The sequence below is a fragment of the Cicer arietinum genome, chromosome 3 (assembly GCF_000331145.2).
Source record: "Cicer arietinum cultivar CDC Frontier isolate Library 1 chromosome 3, Cicar.CDCFrontier_v2.0, whole genome shotgun sequence".
Lineage (NCBI taxonomy): Eukaryota > Viridiplantae > Streptophyta > Magnoliopsida > Fabales > Fabaceae > Cicer > Cicer arietinum.
This window is the reverse complement of record NC_021162.2, coordinates 68,201,284-68,217,033: the sequence shown is the minus strand read 5'-3', so window position 1 is coordinate 68,217,033 and position 15,750 is coordinate 68,201,284. Positions and strand designations below refer to the sequence as shown.

General features: G+C 32.0%; 4 protein-coding genes across 5 annotated transcripts; 2 read left to right on the top strand and 2 right to left on the bottom strand.

Moving 5' to 3' along the window:
• Positions 1-1,257: 1,257 nt before the first annotated feature.
• LOC101495753 (RNA demethylase ALKBH10B-like) lies at positions 1,258-7,434 on the top strand. Its single transcript, XM_004493581.4, has 7 exons — positions 1,258-1,945; positions 4,535-4,665; positions 4,801-4,918; positions 5,187-5,288; positions 5,439-5,554; positions 5,652-5,806; positions 6,574-7,434. The coding sequence occupies exons 1-7, from the start codon at positions 1,480-1,482 to the stop codon at positions 7,052-7,054; spliced, it is 1,569 nt and encodes a 522-aa protein (XP_004493638.1). The 5' UTR covers positions 1,258-1,479; the 3' UTR covers positions 7,055-7,434.
• Positions 7,435-7,848: 414 nt separating this feature from the next.
• LOC101495422 (uncharacterized) lies at positions 7,849-9,470 on the bottom strand. The gene is made up of 2 exons (XM_004493580.4): positions 8,046-9,470; positions 7,849-7,908 (listed from the first exon to the last, which is right to left on the bottom strand). Exon 1 carries the CDS (start codon positions 9,266-9,268, stop codon positions 8,063-8,065), a length of 1,206 nt encoding a protein of 401 aa, XP_004493637.1. The 5' UTR covers positions 9,269-9,470; the 3' UTR covers positions 7,849-7,908; positions 8,046-8,062.
• A 1,510-nt stretch (positions 9,471-10,980) lies between these two features.
• Positions 10,981-12,094, top strand: LOC101495094 (probable galacturonosyltransferase-like 4). The gene has a single exon (XM_004493579.4). It carries the CDS (start codon positions 11,110-11,112, stop codon positions 11,953-11,955), a length of 846 nt encoding a protein of 281 aa, XP_004493636.2. The 5' UTR covers positions 10,981-11,109; the 3' UTR covers positions 11,956-12,094.
• Positions 12,095-12,683: 589 nt separating this feature from the next.
• On the bottom strand, positions 12,684-15,357 carry LOC101494764 (protein RESISTANCE TO PHYTOPHTHORA 1, chloroplastic). 2 transcript variants are annotated; one of them, XM_004493578.4, is made up of 4 exons: positions 14,913-15,357; positions 14,257-14,467; positions 13,544-13,713; positions 12,684-13,174 (listed from the first exon to the last, which is right to left on the bottom strand). In XM_004493578.4, exons 1-4 carry the CDS (start codon positions 15,147-15,149, stop codon positions 13,148-13,150), a joined length of 645 nt encoding a protein of 214 aa, XP_004493635.1. In that variant the 5' UTR covers positions 15,150-15,357; the 3' UTR covers positions 12,684-13,147. The 2 variants fall into 2 exon arrangements, with proteins under 2 accessions (XP_004493635.1, XP_027188603.1); XM_027332802.2 differs by lacking the exon at positions 14,913-15,357 and adding an exon at positions 14,691-14,762.
• Positions 15,358-15,750: the final 393 nt, after the last annotated feature.

Sequence of the window (15,750 nt, the reverse complement as noted above, 5' to 3'; positions counted from 1 at the left end):
ATTTTTCTTTTTTTTTTTTTTTTTTTATAAAAATCAAAATATTGATCGGAATAACTTGTTTATAATGTTTTAATTTAATATTAATTTTTAACAACGTTATTTTTTTTATGGTTAGCAGCAGTAGCTGTTTATTTTTTGTTTTGCTTTCTACTCCACACTATTATTAGTTAAAATTTATTAATTACTTAAATTTAATATAACATTGATATCTTATCTCTTTTAATAAACGTTGATATTTTACGTAGCTAATTAATAAATATTTAACTATTATGTTTTGATTCATATGATTTATTTTTACTAAATTTTAATCCCTTCTATAAACTCTTGCACAAATATTTAACTATTATTTCTCTGATCATTATTATAAATAAAAAATACCGCTGTTACAAATATATAATAAATATAATTAATTTTTAAATTTTATACAAAATATAAATTAAAGTTACTAAATTGTTCATTTTTCAATATTAAATATTTGATTGTCAACATTAAATATTTTAAAATAAATAAAAAATATTTAAAAATAATAATATTAAATAATTCAAAAATAGTTATATTTTATTTATGATAGTTATAAATATTTAAGTCTTTTTTTCTTCTACTTATAATAGTGGCCATATTAAATATATTTACATAAAAAAATACATAATATATTAAAATAGATTTAAAAAATTAATATATTTAATTTAAATTTTAAATTAATTACATCAATATTTTTATAAGTCATTTTTTTTATATTTTAAAATAAAATAGTATAATGGAGTAGTATGTATTAAACACATGCATATGGCAACCATCCGACGAACATTGTTATGATTATAACTCTTTCAAAATATTATTATTTTTATTTCACTATGGCTTGATCTTGACACTACCAGTGCCAGAGAATTCTTTTTCATTTGTTTATTTTAACCAAAAAGAAATTAGCAAGTATAAATCTTAAATTATAGTTATTTATATCTATTTATATAATAATAACATAAATTACAAACGATCTCTTTCTACTTATACAGATACATTTCCTTAATTTGGATCTTTAAATTTTACATATAGCGTAGAATCCAATGTATTCAAATCAAATAGTGAACCAACTTCCTTAAGTGTTACGGTTTAAATCTAAAATTATAATTTAACTAACAATAATATTTGTCTATAAAAAAATAGTGATTAAAGTCTTAATTATTGGAATAAAGAAGTTTCATTTTCATAAATAATCAATAATTGAGGTTTGGCCACGTCAAATGGGGTGGTGAGAAAAAAAAAAGAACTCATGAACAATGCGGCATTAAAATCCTAAAACCCTTTTCTATACATGCATGTGACTCTGTTGTGAAAATGTTTAAAAATACTAAAACCCCATTAATTGCAAAAAAATAAAATAAAAATCAAATTCTCATTATTCTTCCATTCTCTTTTTATTTTTCTTTGTGTGTTGTTGTTGTGAATTGAACCATCCATCATTTCAATTCAACAGTGGCTATGCCGGCAATCCAAAAATCGCGGACCGGTGAACAAACAACGGGGCCGTATCAACCAGCGCCGCCGCTACTCGTCTCCGACTCGTTCGCCAAAGACGCAATTCTTGCATGGTTTCGCGGTGAGTTCGCCGCCGCCAACGCAATAATCGATTCTCTGTGCGGCCACCTCGCTCAAGTTGCTTCGTCTTCCAATGATTACGATTCGGCGTTTGCTGCTATCCACCGCCGGCGTTTCAATTGGATCCCTGTTATTCAGATGCAGAAGTATCACTCCATAGCTGATGTTTCTCTCGAACTGCGTAAGGTCGTTGAGAAGAAAGCCGACTCTCTTGATGGAGAGACGAAGATCTCAGAGGAACGGGAAATCGTTGAGGAAGTGGTGGAATGCGTCGGAAATGAAGGGGAGGAAGCTCCGGCGGAGATGACGGAGGTGTGTCATTCGCCGGACAGTGAGATCACTGATTCAGGTTTGAATTGCTCGGCGATCTTTTCTTTTTTATTTTCTGTAGTATTCAAGATTTAAACTTCTCTTTTTTTTTTAATTAACAAAAGAAATCATCTTTTCTGATACAGTTATTTAAATTTAGGCTTTGTTTTCTTGATTTTTCTTGTAGTAGTAGTACTTTGATACTAATTCACAGTTTTTCCTCTTCCCGTGTAAATGATTTATCTAATAACTGTTTTTTTTTTCATTCATGAAAGTGAAAGTTGAATTCAATATTTGTTTTTGGTACAAAACTTCGTTATTTTTTGGGACAATATTTTTTTGTAAATTATTATAAGAGACAGGGAGTACATGTATTGGACATTAGGGAAAAATAAATTAAATTTTTTGTAAAGAAAATAAATACGAGTGAATCCAACTTTTTTTCCCTTTCTTGTGGGTCTCTTCTAGGAAAAAAAATTATTATTTTTAATTTCGCGAAGAAATTGAACCAATATACAAATATTTGGCACCATAATGAATTACTTTTCCTATTTAATTTATGATTTTTGTTATTTGAAGTCAAATTCTGTTGCGCAATGGTAGACCGCAGACGTCGTTCAACATTTTGATTAATTTAATTTCCAAGATTCTATTTAATTTTGATATCCTCCGTTTCAAAATATTTTAATAGTATATTACAGAAATATATAAATAAAAGAAATAATATTATTTTTAGATTTTTATTCTTTTAAATTTATACACATATATTAGAAAATAATAAATTTAAATTAGTTTAGTTTTTTTTAATTCTTTATTTATGATATAATAATAAAATTTATTTAATGTATATTTTTGAAATTTTAAAGATATAAAATATATTATTTATTATATTTTAATTTTTTAAACAGACAAAAATTGTATTACACAAATAAAGTATTTAAAATCAAAGATCAGAGACAGTAATGCATTATCAATATCTTAATATATGATGAAATATAATATATAAAAATTATGTAAATAATATTAATTAAATAATATAATAAAAAGTTAGTGTATTTAAAATTGAAAGAGATATTCATTTGAGACAAAATAATTAAAATAAGTCAATTATTTCAAAATAGAAGAAGATATTAGCTTTAAAATAATAGCATGCACAAAATATGAATTATATCTACTTCGTTTTATAACAATTTTTTTAATTTTAAAATAAAATTATTCCAAAATAATTACCTATAAATTTAAACAGTTTTTTTTCTTTCTTTTTGATTTGTATTGTTTATATTATTTTTAATATATTATATTTTATTATGTATTTTTAATATTAATAATTAATAAAATTAATATTATTTTTTATATAATTTTTTAATATATATAAAAAATTAAATAATATATTTTAAGATGGAATGAGTTTCCATTTCAATTTTTGTTGGTGTTATGTTGCGGTTAGTTGGGGAAGCGGGGGCGAATAGTACAACGTCGATGTAGGAGACATCTAGAAGTGTGTGCAATGATTTTATTACAGGCGGCAGAATCAACAGAGTCTCGTTGCATATTACTCTCTCCAACTCTTTTCTTTAACACTTATTGAGTGTTCGGCATTTATTAAAGAAAAGTCGGTGTTACAATTAATGTTTTGTATTTAATTGTCTGTGATGTATAAATATATTTAATATTAATTTTTATATTATAAATTAAACTAATAATATTAATAAAAGTAGATATAATAAAAATAAAATAAATGTATTTAGTAATATGCATTAATATTTATATTTAAGAAGAAATTTTGTGTTCAAAAGAGTTTTTATAATTATGCACCGAGGGAATATTCCATCTAATGGTACCGCTCCACGTGCGGATTCGGGTCTGAGTGAGTGGGGCAGTTAGAATTTTGACAAATATGGTGCCTACTCCTTATGACACAAAACACCCTGCTATGTTTCAATTAAACAGGGTCAACTCTGTTCTGCCCCATCTTTAATGTGAGAAGGATTCAATTAATTGTTAGGAAATTAGATAACCCAATTTTGCTACGATATATCATCTTTATATATTTTTTACCAAAAGGAAAACCATTTTTATAGTTTGTACGCTTAATATTTAAAAGACGCTCAAATTTTTAATGACAATACTCAGAAACATAACTTAACGAAAATAGATAATTATGTCGTTTGATCAACTGACACCGAACAGTTCATCATATCAATCCTAAACATGGAAAAACTGTTAATTAATATTTATGAAGAATTTCGTCCATCGTCATTAATGGACGATCTATCACGTAGAATTTGCCATAAAAAAACAATACAAGTGTTAAGGTTACTTTTGTTTGTTGCAATGACCTGATCATTTTGTCACTTTTAACTGGACTGTGTTGTGGGGACATTGGTTTTTGCAAGACGGCAAATAGTGTTACTGTATTTCTTAACACAATTATTATGCTGCAAAAACAAGTTTTAAAATGGCGAAATTTCAATACAACAATTTTTACTTACTCATAATATCTAATGGTGATTGTGACAATGCATTAGCTGGAAATGTTATGCATTTTATTTTGATTTGATAAGTCAATCCATCACCCTTTTTAGTTCAATGATTATTTTGTGTGGATTTGCTTTGGTTTGATGTGCAGGATCGCAGCAAATACAACACAGTTTTATCAACAAAAGTATATGTTCAAATCATGAAGAATGTGAAGGACGTTCTTCACAGATAAAGTTGACCAAAGGCTTCACAACAAGGGAGTTCATGAAAGGGCATCCGGCAAGTTCTTTCATTCGCAAACTCAAATGCATTGTTTTTATTAAAGAAGCTAGGATTCATAGAGCCAATATCAGTAATTTTGTAATAAGAAGCAGCTGGATATTGCTCATTGATGTGGGTTATTGCAATTAGCAGGTGAATGCCGTGAAAGGATTGAGGTTGTATGAAGATATTTTTTCTGAATCAGAAATGTGCAAGCTGACTGATTTTGTGAAAGAGATCCACGCTGCTGGCCAGAAAGGAGAACTTTCAGGTTAATTTTGCAGGTTTAATGTAGGGATTGGGGACTTGTACAATGGACAAAACTTCTTTCCGTTTATTTTATAAATCAATTTAGTATTATGTTCAAGCACTATGATATGATTGTTATCTAAATATTGAATTGGGAGTTTGATGATTTGTATTTGATTTTGCCGCTGATAACAAAACTAGTTTCGAGATAATGAATAATGCAAACTAATGTCTTACTGTCTACACAGTCTTAAACATACTAACCGAACCCTATATTGAATAAAATGCAGGTGATACTTTTATATTATATAACAAACAGATCAAGGGGAACAAGAGAGAGCTGATTCAGTTAGGTGTTCCCATATTTGGACAGATAAAAGACGACGTCAAAAGTAAGATGAAATCATTAAATGAAAGATTTGATAGTCTTCCTTCATCTTAACAAAACTGGAATTTGATTCTTCTAATCATATATACTGCAAAAAATGACTCAAAATTATAAGGGTGGTATAAAATTCTGCTTTTTGTGTTTTTACATACAGGCAACATTGAGCCAATTCCATCACTTCTCCAAGGTGTCATTGATCACCTTATTCAGTGGCAATTAATTCCAGAGTACAAAAGGCCAAATGGCTGCATCATCAACTTCTTTGAGGAGGTAAATTGTTCATGCTTCCTAATTAGTCACTCAGAACCATTTTTTTGTGCAATTGAATAACCATCTAGCACTGCCTATACAATTTTGTAATATGCAGGAGGAGTTTTCTCAGCCATTCTTGAAACCACCGCATTTGGATCAACCTCTATCCACCCTTCTTCTCTCTGAATCTACCATGGCTTTTGGGCGTATTCTTATGAGTGAAAATGATGGGAATTACAAAGGTCCACTCATGCTCCCTTTGAAGCAAGGGTATCTATCAAATAACTTATACTCTTTGCAATGTTCATCTTTTCCATTTATTTTTACGATACTAGTAACATTGCTTGATACAAAGGCAGAAAATTCTTCATCATTTACTGGATAACTTGCAAGTGATTAATCTGAAATTGTGAACTGCAGCTATGCAAGCTTAATACAGGATGATACTATGTGTTCCTATAATGCCCACTTGGTTAGATTGCATGATTGCTTCGTTCATTTTCCTTAAATAACACAGAAAAATGCAGACACTTGGGGAGATAAAAACATCTTTTTTGTCCGGTACATATCAGTTGCTAGATAGCAGAAGTAACACCTACTTTGAAATTTTCAGTATTTGCACATGTTCTATAAGAAGTCTCCCCTCTGATATCGGAAAACTTAATTTTTCTATAAATATATCATTTTCTCATTTACATCACACGCTCACTTTGTGTTTAACGTGGTTAAACTCTCCTTTATCAGTCAGCATCACGTTTCTCAACATTAAAAGATTTAGGTTTCTGACATGTATTCAAGGAATGTTAGATATGGGTATGGAATGGTGATTCAAGAAGTGATTTCAGGCCATTTTGAGGTTGTATATCCATAAATACTGATAAGATTGGCACCTTAGTTAACATTACTTATGACAGTGGTGACAATTTTCCGTCATTAGCATTTAATAGTTTACATTTTTTGATTTTTTTTCTTTCTTTCTTTTGGTGCATAAAATCGGGTATTATCAGATGATGATTAGTTAATGAAATACCTTGCAGATCTCTTTTAGTGATGAAAGGAAACAGCGCTGACATGGCAAGGCATGTGATGTGTCCATCCCCAAACAAAAGGGTGAGCATTACCTTCTTTAGAGTGAGAGAAGACTCCTATCAAGGCCCATCAACAAGTCCTCCAACTACGACTTCTGCGATGACTCTTTGGCAACCCAGCAGTGGCAGTCCAGATGCTTTGTCAAATGGAGCACTGGGGGGATGCGACGCTATGGATATGATGCCCAAATGGGGTACTCTCGGTGCTCCAATGGTCATGCTAGCCCCTATGCACCGTATGCCGCTGAGTCCGTGTGAACTTCCTCGCGGTGGAACTGGGGTTTTCTTGCCTTGGAAGGGGCAGCCCAAAAAACAACCACGGCATCTTCCACCGCGAGCCAACAGAGGTCGACTTATTGCATTACCTTCCCCTGTGGAATCACCCAGGGAAGTAGCTGCTTCTGAACCCACCATTACTGTTGAAGGATAGGCATGATTTCCGACTCAGAGCAGCCTTGGGTTTAAAGAAATGTGAATCGAGAAAGGGGCTTTCATGCCTCAGTTATGTGCTCTAGACTCTGGAGTAACTTATTTTGTTGTACAAATGGGCCCAGGTGCTGCTGCCAGAAGAGTTCATTTCATTCATTTTCTTCATACTTTTCTTTGTAGTTGCTTTTAGATATCTTAGACGGTAGTGTTCATGAATAGTTTATTGTGGGTTCCGATCAGCTTATATAGGTTTTGGAGATGTTTAGCTTCCTAGTTTGGCGAAATGTGAATTAATATCAAAGGGTAAAATTTTGTATGAATGGTTATTTACATTTTCATTTTAGACTATCAAATCATCACGAGGATGCCTGGTTTGAGTCATTTACTTAGTAATCGGTCTTCGTGAAATATTACGATTATTATTATTTATAAAAACTTGAGAATCTAAGCTGCCATTTCTAATCTATAAATGCTTCTAGTGAAGGTTTTATTTTGTAATACACTAGTGATCCCCTCACATCATATCCTTTTTGGGAAGAAAAAAAAATCCATTTTCTGAGTTTTTGCAAGGAGTTACATAATCTTGGGCTAAATGTACGCACTTAAAAGTTGGTATTTGTTAGTTATTCTGTTATTTGATGCAATAAGAAGCATGCATAGTTTCACGTCATTGTTAAGGAAAACACTTGCATAAAAATAAAAAATAAAATAGATTGTAAATGGATAGGAAGTAAAAGAAATAGAAAGTGGAAGTTGGAAACACCTAGCGTATCGGTGGAATTTTGAAGTTAAATATATCCAAAACTATGACCTACCTTTTATTTATCAATGTGACCCGTGTGTATGCACATGTATCTGTCAATAAAAAGAATTGTTTTTTTCGTACATTACTTGAGATCATTTAATATGTTGAACAATGAGATAACTATTTCAGAGAAATCTATACAAATATTAGTAAAGTGCTAAATTTCTATTATCAAAATCAAACTTACATGTATACCTATAGCTCTCAAGCCTTGGCAAGCTCATCATCATCATCTTCAATATCCCAACTCAAGTCTTCTTCTTCTTCTGCCGCAGAACTCAATCTTTTCAGTAAATCAACTTTGGTTGGGCTACCACTCCCCATTCCCTTCTTTTCATCAATGCTACTAAGATCCTCAATCTCATCCCACTCAAGATCTTTCTCCTCCTCCCCATGCTCCTCCTTCTGACTTACAACCGGTAAAGACTTTCCATCGCCGGCGTCCTTATCCATCGTCATTTTCTTATCCAAATCCTTACCATTATCAACTTGACCTCCATCACCCTTCTCATCATTAACCTCCAAATCCTCAACAACTTTTGATTCCTCAACAGACTCCCCCATCCTCTTTTCAACCCTAGACTCTTCCCCACCAGAAGCACACACCTCTTCCGTATTCAATCTCTTAATACTCACCGCATCATCATCATCGTCGTCATTTATCTCAAAATCACCACTATCATCATCTTCAACATCCCAACTCAACTCTTCTTCCTCTTCCCTGGACATTCGTCTAACAAGCCTAGCCCTCACATCCTCAGCTTTTTTAACCTTATAAACCTTATAATAATATCTAAACCAAAATGTTTCACTATCAACAATATTAGGAACCACCCTTTTATAAACACTCTCCATGGCGTCATTCTCTCTTAGAAACCCTGCCATTTCTTCGGTTTTCCCTTCCAACGAAAACTCCAATTTCCATTTATTATAACGGTCCAAATCAACAGGTTCTTCGGTGTAAGTATTAGGATCACCTTGAATTGCACGAACCTGAGATTCAAATCTATTATACAATTTCAAATTCAAATTACTCTGTTTCTTATCGTTGCTATTGTTGTTGTCATGAGAATCGGATTCGATGATTGCGTGTCTACCTTGAGATATGATCTGAGCCGTTCCTTTGATGACGGTGTTACCGAATTGATCGATGACGTGGCCAACCGTTTCGAGAGAGTCGTGAGCGATCTCAATCTCTTTCTTTAAACCGGTGCCGAATTCGTTAAGATCGCGGCGGTAAATTTCGATGACTGATTCAGATTTTTGGCTTAGGGTTTTGATTAGTTTGCCGAAGTTCCACGCGCCGGAGGGATTTTCTGGCGCGTGTGGCGAGTCGGTGTGGTGCGCGTCGTTGGATTGGGATTGTTGAGGGTCTGGGTCGTCTGAGAAAACGGATTTGAAGAAATTCATGATGATTGGAATGAGGAAGGGGAGGAAGAGAAATGAAATGAAATGATAATTAGGAAACTAATTCGTAAAATAAATGTTAGGAAAAGGATCACGATGAGGTCCCACGTCAATGGTTTCCACAGGTCTAATTGATAATCTAGAAGAACTAGTTTTGAACTGCACGAACAAAACAAAGGCCAATCCTTTTGCTTTTAATATCCGTACTTTATAATTGTTATACATATTGTAATAATCAATTTCAATGTAGATAAATATTGCATGGAATTTATTTGAAATAACAAATAAGGATCAACAACAAAAAATAATATATGTGCAATCACTGATAACTTAAAAACAACTTTACATATATATACTTATTTTATTTATTTATTAAAAATAATAAAAATAAAATTATATAGTAAATAAATTAATAACTTTATTCTATTTTGTTAATAATTTTTTTTTTATTACAACTATTTTTATATAACTTTGAATGTAAGAAGAAATAATTGCAATAAAATAGAAAGAAATTGTAATAAAATTATTAATTTATTTACAAAATATAATGAAAGTTGTTAAAATAACATAACGTGTTATTCGATCTAACACATCTACTTAATTGTATTAATTTTTTATATTTTTTTTATTAAATATATTTTGTTATATTTTATTAATATAATTTTATTTTTTAATTATTTTTATTTATTTATCATAAAAAAAATAGATGACTGAGACCTTCCATTCCAATAAAAGAAATATACTTCAAGTAATTGCAAAACAAAGGTGCAATCTCATAAAAAATAATTTTAGTATAAATTTTAATATAAAATATAATATAAAATTAACAAACAAAAAAAAAGGAAATATGTAACCAAAATATCCTGTTTTTCCCGAACATTATCATATGTACACTAAAATGTTAGAAAAACTAGATAACCGAAACTATCAAAACCAACTGTACTTATCCATAAGTAGTAAACCTTTTTCTAGGTATATCATTTGCTACTAGTTTCGCATGCCTTTTTTTAGCAAATTAGTCTTACATGCCTTTTTTTTAGCAAATTAGTCTTACATGCCTTAAATCATATTAAATTTTAAGAGAAATACCTTTATCTCTTTATATTTTTACAAAATCACAGTCTTGTAAGAAGTAGAAAAAAATTATGTTTTTGTTTGGAAATACAAATTGAGATGACAATTTTTTTTTTCCGGACATATACTTCTAAAGTGTATATGTGATAGAAAAAGAATCTCTCAAATTTTAACTAAATGTAACAAAATTTTAAAATATGTTTTAACTATATTATTAGAAATCTTTGCGGTAATATTTTTTGTAAAAACTTGTTTTCCTATTATATTAAATTTTTTTAAGAAATAAGATCGTGTCAATAAATTTGCTCACATAATTTTATTACCATTTTTGAATATTCATGTTTTTACTATAGGAAGCCTCAAGTCCTCAACTCAACTAATATCCCTTCCGAGCAATATTCTCTTCCCTACAATTAATCCCACCAACCTCCTTCCTCACATTTCCCTCAATTATTCCCAACCTTCTTTTTTTTTTTCTCTCTTCAATCTCAACTTTAGCCTCACAAAAATTAGCAATGCCTCACCCTTGACTTTACCATACCCTCACTTTTGCAGCATTTGGGACAGGAAGGATGGGGTTTTGGAACCAAATATGGCAACATACCCAACTCTCCTTCCTTGTCCTGTCTCTCTTCCTCCTCAATCATTGCCATGTCACCGCTGCCATCGGCAGCATCCACCACGGCATAGTCCTAAAGCCTATCACCTTTAGAGAAGCTCCTTCCTTTCGCAATGGTGATGCGTGCAACCAAGAAAGAATTCACATTGCCATGACACTCGACTCAAACTACCTAAGAGGCACCATGGGAGCCATTCTCTCCATCTTACAACACTCAACATGTCCTGAAAACGTTGAGTTTCATTTTCTTTGGGCAAGGTTTGAACCCGAAGTCTTTTACACCATTAAATCCACATTTCCTTACCTAAAGTTCAAGATTTACCGCTTTGAGTCAAGTAGGGTATATGGAAAAATCTCCAAATCCATTCGTCAAGCCTTGGATCAGCCTCTAAACTATGCAAGAATCTATCTCTCAGATATTATACCGGGTCACGTAAAGCGAGTGTTGTACCTTGATTCTGATCTGGTTGTTGTTGATGACATTGCAAAGCTTTGGGAAGTTGACTTGGGTGGCAAGGTAGTTGCTGCACCAGAATATTGTCATGCAAACTTCACAAGGTATTTCACCGAAATATTTTGGTCAGACCCGGAACTTCCACGTGCATTTCAAGGTCGGAATCCTTGTTATTTCAACACAGGTGTTATGGTTGTGGATGTTGAAAAATGGCGCGAAGGAAGGTATACACATAAGGTGGAAGAGTGGATGCGGGTCCAAAAGAAAAAGAGGATTTATCATCTGGGTTCTTTGCCTCCTTTTCTTCTTGTTTTGGCAGGAGAGATAAAGGGTGTGGATCATAGGTGGAATCAACATGGTTTAGGAGGGGATAATATTGAAGGTAAATGTAGGAGTCTTCATCCGGGACCCGTAAGTTTGCTTCATTGGAGTGGTAAAGGTAAACCTTGGTTGAGGCTGGATTCTAGGAACCCTTGTACCGTTGATCATCTTTGGGCACCTTATGATCTCTATCGTCCAACCTCTCATTTCTTTGAAGGATGAAAACAACGGTAGAAACTTTGAACACGATGTAGCAGCGATAGGCCTGTTGAATCTAAGACAAAGAAACCTTGAACTTAGATCAAACAACCTTGCAGAAGATCAAACACGTAGAAAAGTAGTTAACTATTAACAAAAAGAAATCATACATCAGATGAATTATGCATGCACAAGTTCGTAGCCAAGATTGACTGAAAATGTTGGTCGGTGACGAACAAATTAACTAAACGACGTAATTAATTAGAGGTAAGCTTGCATTTTTGAAGTTTGGAAGACCAAGTTATATCTTATTATGCAAGGTATTTGAGAAGACAATGATAATATATATGGAACAACATCACTCATGGTGTTTCCCCTTTTTCTGGGTGCTTGGGGTAAAATTGGTATATTGTTTGTGGATGATAATATCATCTGAATCAGTTAAACATTGCCAGATGGATGAACTATCATGCTCTTTTGTTCTCCAGAGATATGTGATGTGAAACCTATGAATTTCATAATGTTTTAAACATCGTGATAGATTTAGCATATGTTCTTATAGTTCAATTGCATTGAAAATGTTAGAACCAATAAATTGTCAATGTTATCTTGTTTTTGATTTGATTGAAACATGTTAATCCACAGTGCAGTCTACATATAACTAAATTATTTTGAATCCTATGATCCAAAAGTAACTATTTCCTATGCTTTAACACATAACAGTGGCAAAACAATAAAGCAATGCCTCAATATTAAACACAAGATATTTTTTTACTCTTACTATTCATTCACCACAAACAATAGGATAAAATTGTCTTCTCAATTTTGATTCACCACATTAATACAGATCATATGTACTATAAACCATGACTAAATTACATTTCATCTATGGGAGGTTGTTGATCAAACTCATTAATTTCAATTTTTCTGCAACGCTATGCATGATAAAATGCAAAACTTTTAAAGAATGTATAAGCATTTCCTTGATTTGGTATTAAGTAAATGCACAGAAGACGTCTAGCTCCCTTAATAGATTCAAAAGCACCTGGAATTTCCATGCCGAATTATTTCTTCCCGGTGTTGAAGACTGTGATCTACGAAATGCTTTTGAAGAAATGTTGCATCTCATTTGCTTTGTCATATTATATAATTGAGATCCATGAGAAAGTCAAGAAGCAACTAGCCTTGAAACCAGCTAACCACCAAGTCAGGCCAACTAGTCCGTTTTCTTGAGCCATCCAAGCTGCGAGAGATTTAACACACAACGAGAAAAAGATATATTAGAAAATCTGGATATCTAGAACACCAAATTAACTCTCACTTTTTAGTACAAAGTAACACTTTTCAACAATTGATAATTGAGATATTTTACTTTATTCAGTTTTGTCAAATAGCAATTATAACAGAGCTATAATGCCATAGCATAGCAGAACTTTAACAAACTGATGTTGTTGTGTAATATGCGAATTAGGACAAAGTATTGTCGAATAGTGGCTATAGCTTAAAGCACTATGGCGTTGCAGCATTTGAACAAACCATTAATTTTTGTGATCGACAAGACTGTTTTATTATTGCTTAGTAGAGGAATTAAATACTTAGAAATCATATGTACCTTCCATGCATACATTCCAAAGAAAGCTATTATATCTGCCGACCAAACAACAGCGAAGGATTTCCAGAAGAATGGGATTGCAACATTGAGCAATGGGACCAGTAGAAAAAGATAGTTGAGAGCTTCTTTCTCATTTTTTGAGCAATCTCGGGCTCGCAATGAAGGAATTGCTGCATATATGTATAAATGAATAGCATTCGTCACAAATTTTTTACACCAACTAAAGAATCATAGCAATTGGCCGTATATACGTTCCATTTCAGAACCAAAAGCATTGTTCATTGGAATAAACTTATGTCCACACATAGGTTAGAGACGAGGCCTGAATAGAGCATGTAAAATCCAGACAATCCTCGCCTTACAAGTCTATTTTATGCAATTGAGTTATGTTACAAATCTAAGATGATATTAAAGTCTATCCTAAATCCGTTAATGGGTCAACATTGTGAAATACTCAAGTCTAACATTGACTTAAAGATATGGTCTAAATACAACTTATAAAGTCGAGACAATCTTCACTTACAAGTCGATTTTATATGGTTGAGTTCAACTCAAATGTTTCAAAACCTAATACAATTTCACAGAAATGCATTAAATTTTCAAAAGGTTGTGAAATTTTATTACTGATCAATCAAATATTCTACAGAGTGGTAACTAGTAAAGCATGAAGTAGCAAGCAAGCAATTCTGAGAAGTTGGCAGGTTTGAACTTACTGAACATCCAAATGGACCACATTCCCATCAATCTCCAAATATCAGGTTGGTCTGAAGGGAAAATGAGATTAAAAGACAAAGCTCCACCCAACAACATGGATACATAAGCTTGAACCTCAAAAACAGTGTACAGGGTACTTCCAGGTATTGCTGGGTTTTTTGAAGCTGTTGAAGCCCTGGGTGCAAATGTTGCAGCAGTCTTCTGAGCAACCTGCCAAGTTCAAACCATACATTTTAAAAAAAAAATCAGCATTTTTCTCTATATTTCTAATACATTCATTAACTCTTAAGCAACATGCAAAACCTTTCTCAAATGAATTAGTCCCAATTTGCATAAACAGTTTAATTATGCCATTTTCTATAACAAATTATAAAAAATAAAATCAAACTATTAGTTATAAGATTTATTTCATAAGCTATTCTAAATAACTTACAAATATAAGGTGAAAACAACTTATAAACATATCATAAGTTGTTTCTACAAGTTCTTTCAGCTAGTGGCACAAACACCTACATAATCATAAGTTGTTTCTATAAGTTATTTCAGCTATTCGCACAAACACCTACATAACTCAATTAAAACACAGCCTTAATCAATTTTTAGGAAATATAGGATTTTTACGATCCATAAAATGTGATTGAAATTGAAAATCGACCCTTTTAAGCTCTTTGTCGATTGGAGTAGAAAAAGTAGTGGAAGTGTTTTCCTCGCTAGAATTGGGTTGAACTACTTTGATCTCTTCTGAAAACTCTTCATTTGAAGTGGCACACGGAATGGGAAAAGGAGAGCGCCTAATTGGAAGGTTGGTGTTGTTGTTGGTAAGAACTGAAGAGAAGAAAGGGTAGTGGACCCCACAAAGGTAATGGTTTGAAGAAGGGATTAAAGTGTTCATATTGTCTTTGTTTTGGGGTTCGGAAATTAAGTTGTCATCGGAAAGTAGAGGATGATGTTGAGAAGATAAGGAATGTGAGGTGGACAAACCTCGACTTCAACTGGAGAATGGAGAACAAACTTGTCACAAGGGGAAGCAACTATTACATATGTCACAACTTGTAGAATCACTAAATATTATCAATGCTACTCCCCTTCTTTTTTAAAGGAAATTATTCACATAGTAGTCAAATCCGGTCCCTATATATAAAATACATTTGTAATTATTTTATTTATATCTGAATTTTTTTTCAACTATATCCTTTTTAAAGAAAAATATATTTTTTATATATTTTAATTTAAAATTAATATATAAAAATATTTAAATTTTTTTACCTTCGAAAAATCACATCTCAAAATTATAAAATTTATTATATCATATTTTCATTGCAAGCATCGATATAATTGAAGTTGTAAAGTCCTTTAAATTGTAAAAAATATTTGTAAGTATTAAAATAACTAAAGCTGATAGATTTGTGTAACCCCTAAAGCAGAACGAATCTCTATGCTTTAGTTCGCCGATCCAGGGTTAGGATAAAAGAAAAGAACGATTACTATATAAC